Genomic DNA, 13,127 nt, shown 5'->3' with positions numbered 1-13,127 from the left:
GCCCTGAATTTTAACCATTAGATTATGCTCATTCCCAGTGGGAGTCCAATACACAAAATAAGTGCAGATAAAAAAGCATCATAAGTGAAGCAGCATCGACATTATCAGTAATATTTACATTTCCTCTCTCCGGCCATGACCCATGTTGCAGACAACTCATTCAGCCAGTCAAAGGCAAGTTTCAGGATTTCATCACCTTAGCATGACTCTTTCAGCCATCAGTATAGTGGCTAAGTATTTATCCATGTCTTAAGACGTCTTTACAGTGTTAAATCACCCACCATCACCCCTGTGCACAGATTATGTTAAGATTGTAAGTAAAGGCCTGGGACTAAGGGGAGATCTTTAAACATGATCCAAGAGCTATGCTTGTTTCAAGAACAGAGACTGACATCAGTTAAGTTTTGATGTCCAATATGTGATGTGGCTTGTTAAACCGAATAATTACTCTTAATTGAATCTAAGCCATATTTTATTGTGAAAGTCTCAGAAAGAAACTTTGTTTCTTCATCATTTTGTTATAAAAGTTTTCCAAGACATAACAGATACTTACCTTATTCATCAGATATCATTTTAGATCAAGGTTAAGTGGGTACTGCAGTGAATTTAGCAATTTATACATACTTACCACAAAATGTTTTCTGTTATGTTTATCCATATAATCAGAGCATTAATGATAGCATACTGCAGATTACTAAATCATATGAATCACTACACTTATTTGGTGAAAGAAAAATGGCAGCAGAATCAGGTATTCATCATTAATATAATGAAACAATGCTATTCTATTTTCCTTTATTACATCTCTAATCTTTAGTATTCCTTTTATATCCAGATGGGTGTTTCCCCCAGCCTGTGGTTGTGAGGAAACAATTTTCCCAGTTATCCCTTAAAGCAGCCCCCACCTACACTTGCTTTCAGAAATTTTTTTAGAATTTTATTTTTAATAACTCTTGTGCCTCAGCACAACCAGGCAGAAGTTTGAATTTGACAGATATGTGTTTTGATGGGCCCATTAAAACCCAATTTGAATTGACTGTATTCTAAAGATTTAACAAAACTCAATTCCATGCATGCACACAAAAAGCCTGTTTTTCCTCTCCCTTACGTCACTGTAAACCAGGAGTAACTCCTGTGTCAGCTGTGCAAAACTGGTGTGTGTAAAAGAGTAATCAAGCCCTAACTTTTTACTAAAGATAAGAGTTCTTTAATAATGATGTCCTTGTGTTCTACTGGCACCATGCATGCATGCATGCATATGTGAGCTAAGTGGAATTTTTTGCTTGCTGAAAGTGTGTGTCTGGAAGGACATCAGACGAGTCCTGCTTCTTTCCAGGTGATGTTTGAAGGTGAATACCAAGTATAGATTTGTCTGCCACTTCTGGTTGTGTATTCTGGTGTATTCGGCACATTCCTGTCTTCTTCTATCCCTGCCCTATCTGCAACGCATTTCTAGAGGCACATGTGTGTGGCTGTCCATGTCTTTATCCCTTCTCTACAGGATTGGCAAAGATGACTACCATAGTGCTTTCTGTAGAAATGGCAGAAACAAGTTGTTTTGAGTTACAAGTGCATTTTGTGAGCCAATCTTTTTTGGACCCTCATTCTTTAGTGAAAAGCTACTATTTGGGTTCACCAGAATAATGCAAAACAGTGTGATGAAAACGTGTGATATTTCAAAGCCATTGTTCACCAATATTGCCCAGCATTATTATACCCCAATAATATGTTGTAAAGAAGGGTATAAAATACCTGATTAAGGATGAGGATTTTGTAACCGGTTCTTATGACATCATCCATTAAGCGTTTTAAATTCAAAATGTACTAGATCTGCCATGCTATGAATAATGCATCTGAGGATGTATTATTGGGATATTTCAGTGTGTTGTTTAGGGACAGACTAGCACTGAACTTTGTACAAATTCACAGGGGAAAGTGCACAGCACCTCACCCTACATGTGATGGTCAGGGATGGCTACAGTCTCTGTGTACAGGTGTTTCCTCCTTCCTTGAATCCTTAGAAGTCCACATAGTCTCATCTCCTCCCATTGAGGCTATGGCCCAAATGAGACTATGGGCTTGATGGTGCCTTCCCCCATTCAAACATTAGGGATAGCAGACTGCACCATGCACTGCCCTAAGAGACAGTGCAGCTTGCACACTCCCTGCTAGGATAAGCAAGCTCAGGGAGGGATTATGCCTTGCCCCTGGGCAGCGCAACTCCACGTAGCCCCCAATCTAAATCTGTGCTCTAAAGGCACAATTAACCTTGTTGATGTTAAATTACATATAAACATCACCTTTTCACTTAAAGAGACTTGGAGGATTTCCATTCCAATCAACTTCATTGAGTTACTGGTGTTTTCCTCTGACACTGAAGTAAACACACATCCAACAGCACGCTTGCTTTGACACAGAAACCATTAGTAGCAGGTACTGGAGAAGTTCCATGCATTGGGCAGTCCCTGGGCTCTCTGCCCTGCAAGCTGCTGAGCACTTTGACCCTAATAGCACTTTGCAGGTCGAGGGAGAGAAAGCTAAGCACCTTTTAGGATCCAGGCCTTCAGTAGTTATTTTAAAGCCAGCACAAGAAATCAGTTTCTAATATGAAATTATCTTGCAGTTTCACTGAGTGGTGCTCAGGTTCTAATACTGTACTTGGATCAGATTCCAATACGTCTTTCCTTAAAAATAAAGACATGTATAGGTCTTGTCATCTCTTTTTTGATTTTGTGTAAATGTTATTTTAGAGGAGATGTAGCATGTGCCACTAGATAGGGCATTGTGTTAGAAGTGCTGGGAGCTGAGGTCTATTCCCAGTTCTGTCTTTTCCCTGCCTTTTGATAATGAGTGAGTCATTTGAATCCCATGCCTCAGTTTCCCTATCTTTAGAGTTGGCAGAATTTGATTTTTTTAAAAATATTGTTGACAGAGATCAGTTTCTTTTTAAGCATTTATTTTCCAAGTTTTAATTGATTTAAATTTTCACAGTTGTGGGAAATTGTGGGTGGGTGGGGATCACAAAACCTGTGGGTGGATTGGAGAAAATAATGACTACAAATGTTGCGATTCAAACAGTTAAAGTTTGAGAAATGTTAAAAAGATAAATTTTCAACATTACGCCAAAATGCACTAAGTAAATATCCTTAAATCAAACTCTAATAAGTTCTTAAGCAGCATTTTTCTTACTTTGCCTTTCTGTAAATTTCAATGATTATTGATGGAAATATTTGTCAGTTTGTGTGTGTACAGTGAAATCAACATCTACTGATAAAAATCTGATCCTTCCAAGCCTGTCTAGCTGTAAAACAGGAATAATGATAGCTACCATCCTTTGAGGAAGGATGAAAAAGGAAGAGAGAGACAGAAATACTGGACTGGAATCTGGATACAATTACTGCCAAGACTGATGTCATAGCATCCAACCTCTGCGTACACTTAATTTCTCGTCTTGAACAGATATTCGGCTAGATCCATTCCTGCTGGTGCAGCAGTTTGAAGTAGTAACCAAGGGGGATTTGCCTTTGGAGAAAGGCAGGCAGTATTTTCATCTCTCTCCTCCTCTGAGGTAGCCACTGGGCTCAGGACAGATCTAATTCTAGGCTGGGTGGAAGGCGAGGTGAGTCGAAGATGAGGTGAGTCAGCAAGTCTCCCAGTGCTGTGGTCAGCCACATCCCCTACCCAGATGGCCCATTTTCTCAACTGTGCCAGACAGCTCTGGGCCCCCTGGTAGATGGCGGTGTTGCAGGCAATTTTTGCACTCCTTTACAGTCCCCTGCAGATGTTAGGTCACTGGGACCAACACATTTGGGTTAAATGTGTGGAATCTGCCAAAATGCCAGGCTGAATACAACTCACTCTATGGAGATGTTATAGTTATATTTACAGACCCAGACAGAGAGGTTTATGAGAAACAGAGTGAATATATGTGTATGACCATTTGTCAGGAGAACACATTTGATTGCCTATGGAGATGTCTATATTCTGTGGCTGTGGGTGCATGATTCTCTTTAGAGATAATAGTGGTTCTGTATGTGGTGGTTATGGAATAAAAATTGCAGAACAGGTAGGGAGGAAATGCTTTTGTTAAAACCCACTGAATACAACATCTAGCTTGACCCAAGGCCTGCAGAACTTTTAGGGCTTCTGGAGTCTGGCGTAGAAGCCATCTGGGATCTAATTGTGAAGAGTTGAAAGAGAGAGAGGAAGGAGAGATACTAAGAAGAAAGTAAATTTGCTGGAAGTTTGAGTCCCACAGCTGTGCATATGGGAAAACTGGAGTCCTTCCTTATACAGGCCTCACTCCCACAAAGCACATACATAACATTCAGCACATCAGTAGTCCCATTGACTATCAGAGGAGTACTGACATGCTTAATGTTCAAAATATGTTTAAATATTTTGCTGGATTGGGTCAATGGCTGTTGAAAGTACATGTATCCTGAAAGCCACATTACTCTACCCTCTATTTTCTTTTCAGGATTTTGTGGGGTTTTTTAAACATCCTTGCTCCAGGGCAGGTAATTTGGACCTCACCTATTGCTCCTACTATATCTTAGAAGCAGCATTTCCTGTCTGTGATTGAGAAATAGTGTATCATTTCTATCAAGTTGGATTTTCATTTTGCATTACAGCTGTTGTTACGTTTCCAGCTGCATTGTGTCCCGTCTGTTTTCCATCTTCTTTTCTTCCCCTTGCACACCCATTCCTCTTCTCCACCAGATCCTACACTAAGTCTGTCCTCTCACAGTACCAATGCAGTATCCCCAGCTCCCTTGTTCTTGCCACCTGCAAAAATCTGTTGCAGGCACTATAGCTCTAGAACCTTCGGGCAGTGGTACATCAGCTCGTAGTGTAACAATTTCCCCAAAAACTATTGTCAGACTGTCAGAAGATATGGCCCACCCTAGTAGTGCATCAGTGTTTTGTACTGAAGAGAGCTCACTGAACAAAATGCCATGTGCAGACTGACGGGATGTTGTGAAGGCTAAAACTAAAACAGAGTTAAAAAAGGAACTAGATAAGTTCATGGAGGATAGGTCCATCAATAACTGTTAGCCAAGACAGTCAGGGATGCAACCAGATGTGCCGAATGTCACTTGCCTCTGTTTGCCAGAGGCTGGGCGTGGACGACAGGATAGATCACTTCATGATCGGCTGTTCTGTTCATTCCCTCTGAAGCATCTGGCACCAGTCACTGTTGGAAGACTGGATACTGAGCTAGATGGACTATTGGTCTGACCCAATATGGCAATTCATATGATTGCAGTACTTTATCCTCCCCATGGAGGGAAGGCTTTGTATCTAGAATATGCATTTCAGCATGGTGCTATAAAGCAGTAAGTGTATAGTCAGGCAGTCTTGCTGCATGAACATGTTCTCGTGACAGGAAAGTGTACCTTTATATTCCAAGGATTGGATGTTCTGGAGCTATTTGTCCAGCATAGGTTTTTTGCTAAGGAAAGAGGTTTCTCATTGCTCCACCATGGCTAGAACATACTAGTTCTCTCACACGCAAATCATACCAGTGATTTCATTGGGCTTACTTACATGAATAAACACTACTCACCAGAGTAAAAGTTGCAAGATCAAGCCCATAGCACATAGCAGTTGTCCACATTGCATATCACATCCCCTTTAACAAGAGAATTGCTCTGATTTCACAGAAGTCCCCATGTAAAGTATATTTGTGTCAGCACTCAGATACAACAGTAAAGAGCCTACATAATGCTGATTAAAATGAAAATTTTGTTTCTTTTTTCTTCTCACAGATTGACCATTTCTGCTGAATGTCCCATGCAGCTTGAGGACTTCCCTATGGATGCACATGCTTGCCCACTAAAATTTGGAAGCTGTAAGTTTTTTTTGTCACAATTAAGAACTGTGGGTATAGTTTTGATTTGACCTGTCATTTTCAGCCAGGGCAGTTTGTGTACATCTTTCACTAAGCATGAATGGTCTGATACCACTCAACCTGCCCCCTAGCTCTTAATCTCCTATCGGCTGTATCCTGTGTAGCACTGCTACTTTCCGGATCATGCATGCGTCTTGGTAAGCTGTGTGTCAGAAGGATGACAGCGAATGGGGATATTTTAACAATGCCTATTCAGTACCAGATGCAAACTAATAACTTTTTTAAAAATAATTGAGTTTTTTACATTTATGGAAAAGTGGAACTTTTCCAAGTGTCCATTGTGCTCTTACAGTGTTTACATATGTACTATTGTGTGGTGTTCTACCTATATATAACATTGACTACAAATATGGAGTACAGATATTTAGAGGTTATCAAAGTAGGAAAATCTGCCCATCTTGTCTTTGATAAATCCAGTCCTGTATATTGTTACATGAACCTGTGTGCATACACATACAAACATTATATACACACACTACCATTTGCATGTATGCACACACATTATCCTCTAAATTGTATGCTGAAGTGATGATTTTTCTTGATTCTCTAAATCTGTAATCCACCATAATGCTGCCCTGCCAGCAGCTTACTTTAAAAATAACTTTAGGGGATTGTATGGCTATATTTAAATACAAAGCCCTTAATTAAAGAAGAGACTAGGCTACTAGAGTGGGCATCTTTTATTTCAGTAATCAAAACAGAGATTCCAGGTGCAATGAAAATCTCCGAAGGCTTTTGAAGTTGCCGGTCAGGGTTTTTAATGAGTCCCTGAAACAAGTTAACTGCAGAGTTCCCCCCACCCCCAAACACTCCCCCCGCCCCTCCATATCCATTTTTTAAAAACATTATTTCAGTGTAGATTCTCTAATCCTACCAAGATTAATCTTTGCTTTTATCTGTTGTGTGTGCTGGTTTAATATTTGTTATGCATTGTATTTTTGTGATCATATTGGTAACAAGTAAAAACAACTGTATTCAGTAATGATTACCAAAGTCACTTCATTTCCCTTTCCTTGAAGTGCAAAAAAGACCCAGTTTCATCTGTCTAGACCCAAATGTTTCTTACAGAGTCACAGGTTCAAGTGCATGGGTTGAGTGCAATGATGTTAACCAGTGGCATTATAATTTGAATTTCTGTCACTCACTTGTATTACAAAATCATAACTTAAAGATTCAAGAGCAAACTATAAATTTTACTCCAAACTCATAAAATTTGGTATATGCATTCAAATGAAAGTGTGATTTGTGTGTGAGAAGCTAATTACATGCTGCAATAAAAATTTTGAAAAAATTGCAGCCTGTAAGGTATCCCCAGCACCATTGTATCTGAGTACCTCACAATCTTCTGTGTATCAATCCTCACAACATCCCAGTGAGGTTGGGAAATGCTATTATCCCCAATGAACAGATGGGGAGCTAAGGCACAGAGAGACAGACTGACTTACTCAAGGTCACACAGTAAGTTTGTATTAGAGCGGTGAGTTGAACCCACATTTCCCCAACTATTAAGCTAGTACCTTAGCCACTTGACCATTCTTCCTCTCTCACTAAGCTGTTTCAGATGTTTGCTAATGTTCTTTGATATAATGACAGCTATAGCTTTTATAGTGAAACTGGTTAGATATTAGTTCATAATGTAGAAGTATGTGATTGGGTAGATTTAAGGGTCTTACCATACTTACAGTAAAGAATCCCTATGTGCATGCTGCAGAGTGTGAGAAGTACCTTTATTTACCATAATATGTATTTAGCTTAGCAGAGGCTCCAAAAATAAGCAAGTGCTTAAGTGCTTTGCCAAAGCAGGGCCAATATGATTAAATTTATCCCTGCCTGCCCAAACAGGGAGTTAAAAAATGTAAAGAACCCCATAAAATGGCAGAAGAAAAAGTTGTGCCCTGGTTTGAGTAAAGCCCACAAATTATTTAGAAATAAATTTTAAAAAATACACTTGAAGGTTGCTCTTATCTAAATGTGAAGTTATATGTTGGGTGTACCATGCAGTGGTACAAGGGGGCAAGAGCGGAGGCACATGAATAGTTTTAAGTTTGCAAAGAAAAATAAAGTTGACATTATTACTTTTGTGCCAAAAGCCCATCTGAATCTTACCACCTGACCCATTCAGTACATAACCCTATAGTTTGTTCTCTGTATGTCATTTTTAACATGTCCCACTGTGTCTAGGTATTGAACCATTGGGTGTATGATACTGCTCACTGTTTGGACACCTCTGCCATTCCTAGATATAGAGGGGCAAGCTATGGGCAGTCTGAATGTCTTTATTATAGATGAAACACCACCAAGGAGCTTGTTGGAATTGTATTGTGATTTCATATGCAAGTGCTTGGAGATGTGGCAGCCACCAGATCAGGTTCTCCTCAGTTAGTCTAGCTGTGTTTTTAGGAAACAAAATATTTGTTACCAATAACAGCAAGATTGGCTTGTGTTAAGTCATCCTCTTCAAGACTGTTTTGCAGTTTTGCAGGGTCCACAAGGATTTTAAGCTGAACATGCTATAAGCAATATACACCCCTTCAGCTTTCCTCTCCACCTTTCCCCTAAAGACATTTTTAAATGGTCTTTCAGGAGAACAGCAGGAAATTTTTATGGAAGTAAATTTTAAACACCTTAACAGCAGAGTAGATTGAAGAGTCAGGGGAAAGAAGAATGCTAACTAGTCAGTGGGCAGACAGAGTGTCAGGAGGGCAGAACAGAGGCATGAGCACATGGACAGATGAGCAGGAGAATTGATTCTGGGAAGCAATCCGTAGGTAATCAGAGACCACAGGAGGTTATTGCTTTTCTGACTGCATGTATGTACATTATATTGTTGAAATTCTACAGGTGTGAAATGTGGCATGACATTTCCTTCAATATTAACAAACCCTCTGATGCTGACAAAGATAAATCTTGCTGTTTTATTTTCCACGTGTGTGGTTTATAGTTAGGTTAAAATCATAGAATGATAGAACTATAGGGTTAGAAGGGACTGCAGGGGTCAACTAGTCTAACTCTGTGCCAAGATGCAGGATTTGTTGTGTCAAAACCATCTAAGACAGATGGCTAAAGTTAGAGTTCTAGGAGACCCTAGGATCAGAAGTTAAAGGGGAAGGATAGCTTAGTGGTTAGTCTAGCACCTTGGGTCAAGTCCCTGCTCTGCCACAGACTTCCTGTGTGACTGTGGGCAAATCATATAGGCTTTCTATGCCTGAGTCCCCATTTGCAGAACAGAGATGAATTTACTTCCCTACCTGACAGGTGTATTGTGAGGACAACTATAGATTGTTAGGCTCTCAGACGCTACAGTTATGGGGGATATATAAGTATCCTAAGTAGATGAATGTTTATTCTTTAGCAACAAAATATTTTTCAAGAGTAATTCAAAGTAAGGGATAGCTATAAAATATGGAGGGAAAGGCACATAATGTTACATAATGAACACCTCAAGTGTTACACACCTAAGTACCTTCGTGGATAAGTCCCATTTTTAGGTACTGCTGCAATCCACAAAATTCCCGCTCAGCTGCCACCAAACCCTGTAGGCACCTAAACTCACTTGGTGCCTTAGGTTTTGCCTCTAGGTATGTACACTGCAGCCTCACTCATAGATGCCTATGATGTCCTGCTAAGCCCCAGGGCAATTGAAACCAGGAAAGATACTTTCCTCCACCTAAGTCATTGCGGGGCTGAACCAGTAAGCATTTCACAGTCCAGTTACTGGATCAGGCCCCTCGGATGAGTTCACAGAAAATGGCCTGGGAAGGTGACACTCCTTGTAACCTTTAGCCCAACGGTCAGAGAACTCACATGAGCTGTGGAAAGCCCCCACTTCAATTTCCCACCCTGCCTCAGGGAGGAGAAGGGATTTCAACAGGGATCCAGCCATCTCTCGGGTGAGTGCCCTAACCAGTGGGCTGTAGAGTTACTCTCACTGCCCCACTTTATGTTTACCACTGAAATTGTTCCACTTTAATTATTTGGGTTAAAACTAAATGATAGGGTAAACAAAAATATATCCGTGACTAGGGTCTTTGACTTCAAAAGGGCTAACTTTAAAAAATTAAGGGAATTTGTTGTGGAAGTGGACTGGACTGAAGAACTCATGGATCTAAAGGTGGAGGAGGCTTGGAATTACTTCTAGTCAAAATTGCAGGAACTATCTGAAGCCTGCACCCCAAGGAAGGGGAAAAAATCATAGGCAAGAATTGTAGACCAAGCTGGATGAGTAAGCATTTCAGAGAGGTGATTAAGAGAAAGCAGAAAGCCTATGAGGAGTGAAAGATGGGAGGGATCAGCCAGGAAAGCTACCTCTTGGAGGTCAGAACATGTACAGATAAAGTGAGAAATGCCAAAAGCCCAGTAGAGTTGAACTTTGCAAAGGGAATTAAAACCAATAGTAAAAAGTTCTATGGCCATATAAATAGGAAGAAAACAAATAAAGAAGAAGTGGGACCGCTAAGCACTGAGGATGGGGTGGAGGTTAAGGATAATCTAGGCATGGCCCAATATCTAAACAAATACATTGCCTCTATTTTTAATTAGGCTAATAATGAGCTTGGGGATAGCAGTAGGGTGGCTAATGGGAATGAGGATATGGAGGTAGAAATTACCACATCTGAGGTAGAAGCCAAACTCGAACAGCTTCATGGGACTAAGTCGGGGGGGGGGCAGATAATCTCCATCCAAGAATATTAAAGGAACTAGCACATGAAATTGCAAACCCATTGGCAAGGCTTTTTAAAGAACCTGTAAACTCAGGGGTTGTACTGTCTGACTGGAGAATTGCTAACACAGTGCCTATTTTTGAAAAAAGGGAAAAAAGGCGATCCAGGTAACTACAGGAGTGATACTTTCACCTCAGTAGCATGCAAGGTCTTGGAAAAAGTTTTGAAAGAGAAAGTAGATAAGAACATCTAGGCTAATGGTAACTGGGACAAAATACAATATGTTTTTACAAAAGGTAGATCATGCCAGACCAACCTGATCTCTTTTTTTTGAGAAAATAACAGATTTTTTAGACAAAGGGAATGCAGTAGACCTAATTTACCTAGATTTAGGTATGGCATTTGATACGGTTCCACATGGGGAGTTATTGGTTAAATTGGAAAAGATGGGGTGTAATATGAAAATTGAAAGGTGGATAAGGAACTGGTTAAAGGGCAGACTACAATGGGTCATACTGAAAGGTGAACTGTCATTCTGGAGGGAAGTTACTGGTGGAGTTCTTCAGGGACTGATCTTGGGACCAATCTTATTTAACCTTTTTATTACTGACTTTGGCACAAAAAGTGGGAATATGCTCATAATGTTTGCAGATGACGCAAAGTTGGGAGGTATTGCCAATATGGAGGAGAATTGGGATATCATACAAGAAGATCTAGATGACCTTGTAAACTGGAGTAATAGAAATAGGATGAAATATAATAATGGAAAGTGCAAGGTCATGCATTTAGGGGGTAATAACAAGAATTTTTGCTGTAAGATGGGGACGCATCTGTTGGAAGTGGCAGAGGAGGAGAAGGACCTGCGTGTTTTGATTCATCACGGGATGACTATGAGCCGCCAATGTGATGTGGCCATGAAAAAAGCTAATGCGGTCCTAGGATGCATCAGATGAGGTATTTCCAGTAGAGATAGGGAGGTGTTAGTACCATTATACAAGGTGCTAGTACCATTATACAAGGTGCTGGTGAGACGTCATCCGTAATATTGTGTGCAGTTCTGGTTCCCCTATGTTTAAGATTAATTCAAACTGGAACAGGTGCAGAGAAGGGCTACTGGGATGATCTGCGGAATGGAAAACCTGCCTTATGAGAGGAGACTCAAAGAACTTGGCTTGTTTAGTCTAAACAAAAGAAGGTTGATGGGAAATATGATTGCTCTCTATAAATACATCAGAGGGATAAATACCAGGGAGGGAGAGGAATTATTTAAGTTTAGTGCCGTTGTGGACACAAGAACAAATGGATATAAACTGGCCATCAGGAAGTTTAGACTTGAAATTAGACGTAGGTTTCTAACCATCAGAGGAGTGAAGTTCTGGAATAGCAGTGGGGTCAAAAAACCTAGCTGGCTTCAAAACTGAGCTTGATAAATTTATGGAGGGGATGGTATGATGGGACAGCCTAATATGGCAATTAACTGATCTTTGACTACTGGTGGTAAATATGCCAATGGCCTGTGATGGGACATTTGATGGGGTGTGATCTGAGTTACTATTGAGAATTCTTTCTTGGTTGTCTGGCTGGTGAGTCTTGCCCACATGCTCAGGGTTTAGCTGATCACCATATTTGGAGTTGGGAAAGTATTTTCCCCAGGGAAGATTTGCAGAGGCCTTGGGGGAGTTTTGCCTTCCTCTGTAGCATGTGGCACAGGTCACTTGCTGGAAGATTCTCTGTACCTTGAAGTCTTTAAACCAATGTTCTGAGGACTTCAATAACTCCGTCATAGGGTAGGGGTCTATTACAGGAGTGGGTGGGTGAAGTTCTGTGGCCTGCATTGTGTAGGAGGTCAGACTAGATGATCATATTGGTCCCTTCTGACCTTAAAGTCTATGAGTCTTGTGGCAGTGAAAGAGTTAGAAGGATTCTATGACCTCATGGTTAGAGTACTCACTTAAGAGGGGGCGGATCCCTGTTTAGAACCCTTCTGAGGCAGAAAAGGGACTTGAACTGGGAGTTTCCGACCTCCTGACGAAGTACCTTATCTACTGGGTTATAAGAGAAGTCCTGCTCCTCTTCCCCCACTGGTATTATTTCAGCCCCACAACCAGCTTAGATCACCAAAGTCCTATCTTCCCCCATTTTGCAGATTGCAAGCAGAGATAGAGATAGATAGAGGTTCTTGCAAGCTGCAAGAATGTGCTCTTCTCTGTGAAAGGGGCAGGGCTTAGCATATACCCGTCTCGTTGGCCTCTCCCACTACTTGCTTAGGTGGCTATCTTTGTGGATTGCCTTCTAAGGCACCTATCTATCCCTATTCATTGTATCGGGAGCCATGGTGCCTAACTCAGGCTCTGTGGATCAGAGTGTTGTTCCTGTGATTTTCTAGGTACTTATAAATTATGTGCTACAATGCTCAGCATCATAGTGATTAAGACCCTTCGTGGATGAGGGCTCACTGACTTAGTTAGCTACAAGACAGTCACAAATACCAAATAGAGTGCAAGTAATACCTTTCAGTGCCGTGCCTTTGCCAAATGAAAGGCCACATTGGC

At 40.7% G+C, this 13,127-nt stretch overlaps 1 protein-coding gene across 1 annotated transcript in view; it reads left to right on the top strand.

Moving 5' to 3' along the window:
* Positions 1 to 13,127, top strand: part of GABRA5 (gamma-aminobutyric acid type A receptor subunit alpha5) — an 80,924-nt gene that overhangs the window by 27,575 nt on the left and 40,222 nt on the right. The window contains exon 6 of the mRNA XM_067559985.1: positions 5,772 to 5,854. Coding sequence (XP_067416086.1) covers positions 5,772 to 5,854 — 83 coding nt within the window. The remainder of the gene's footprint in view (positions 1 to 5,771; positions 5,855 to 13,127) is intronic.

Source organism: Emydura macquarii, unplaced genomic scaffold (genome assembly GCF_026122565.2).
Source record: "Emydura macquarii macquarii isolate MOO-44397 ecotype Brisbane River unplaced genomic scaffold, CSIRO-AGI_Emac_v2 contig_2207, whole genome shotgun sequence".
Taxonomy (NCBI): domain Eukaryota; kingdom Metazoa; phylum Chordata; order Testudines; family Chelidae; genus Emydura; species Emydura macquarii.
This window is presented reverse-complemented; position numbering and strand designations above follow the sequence as displayed.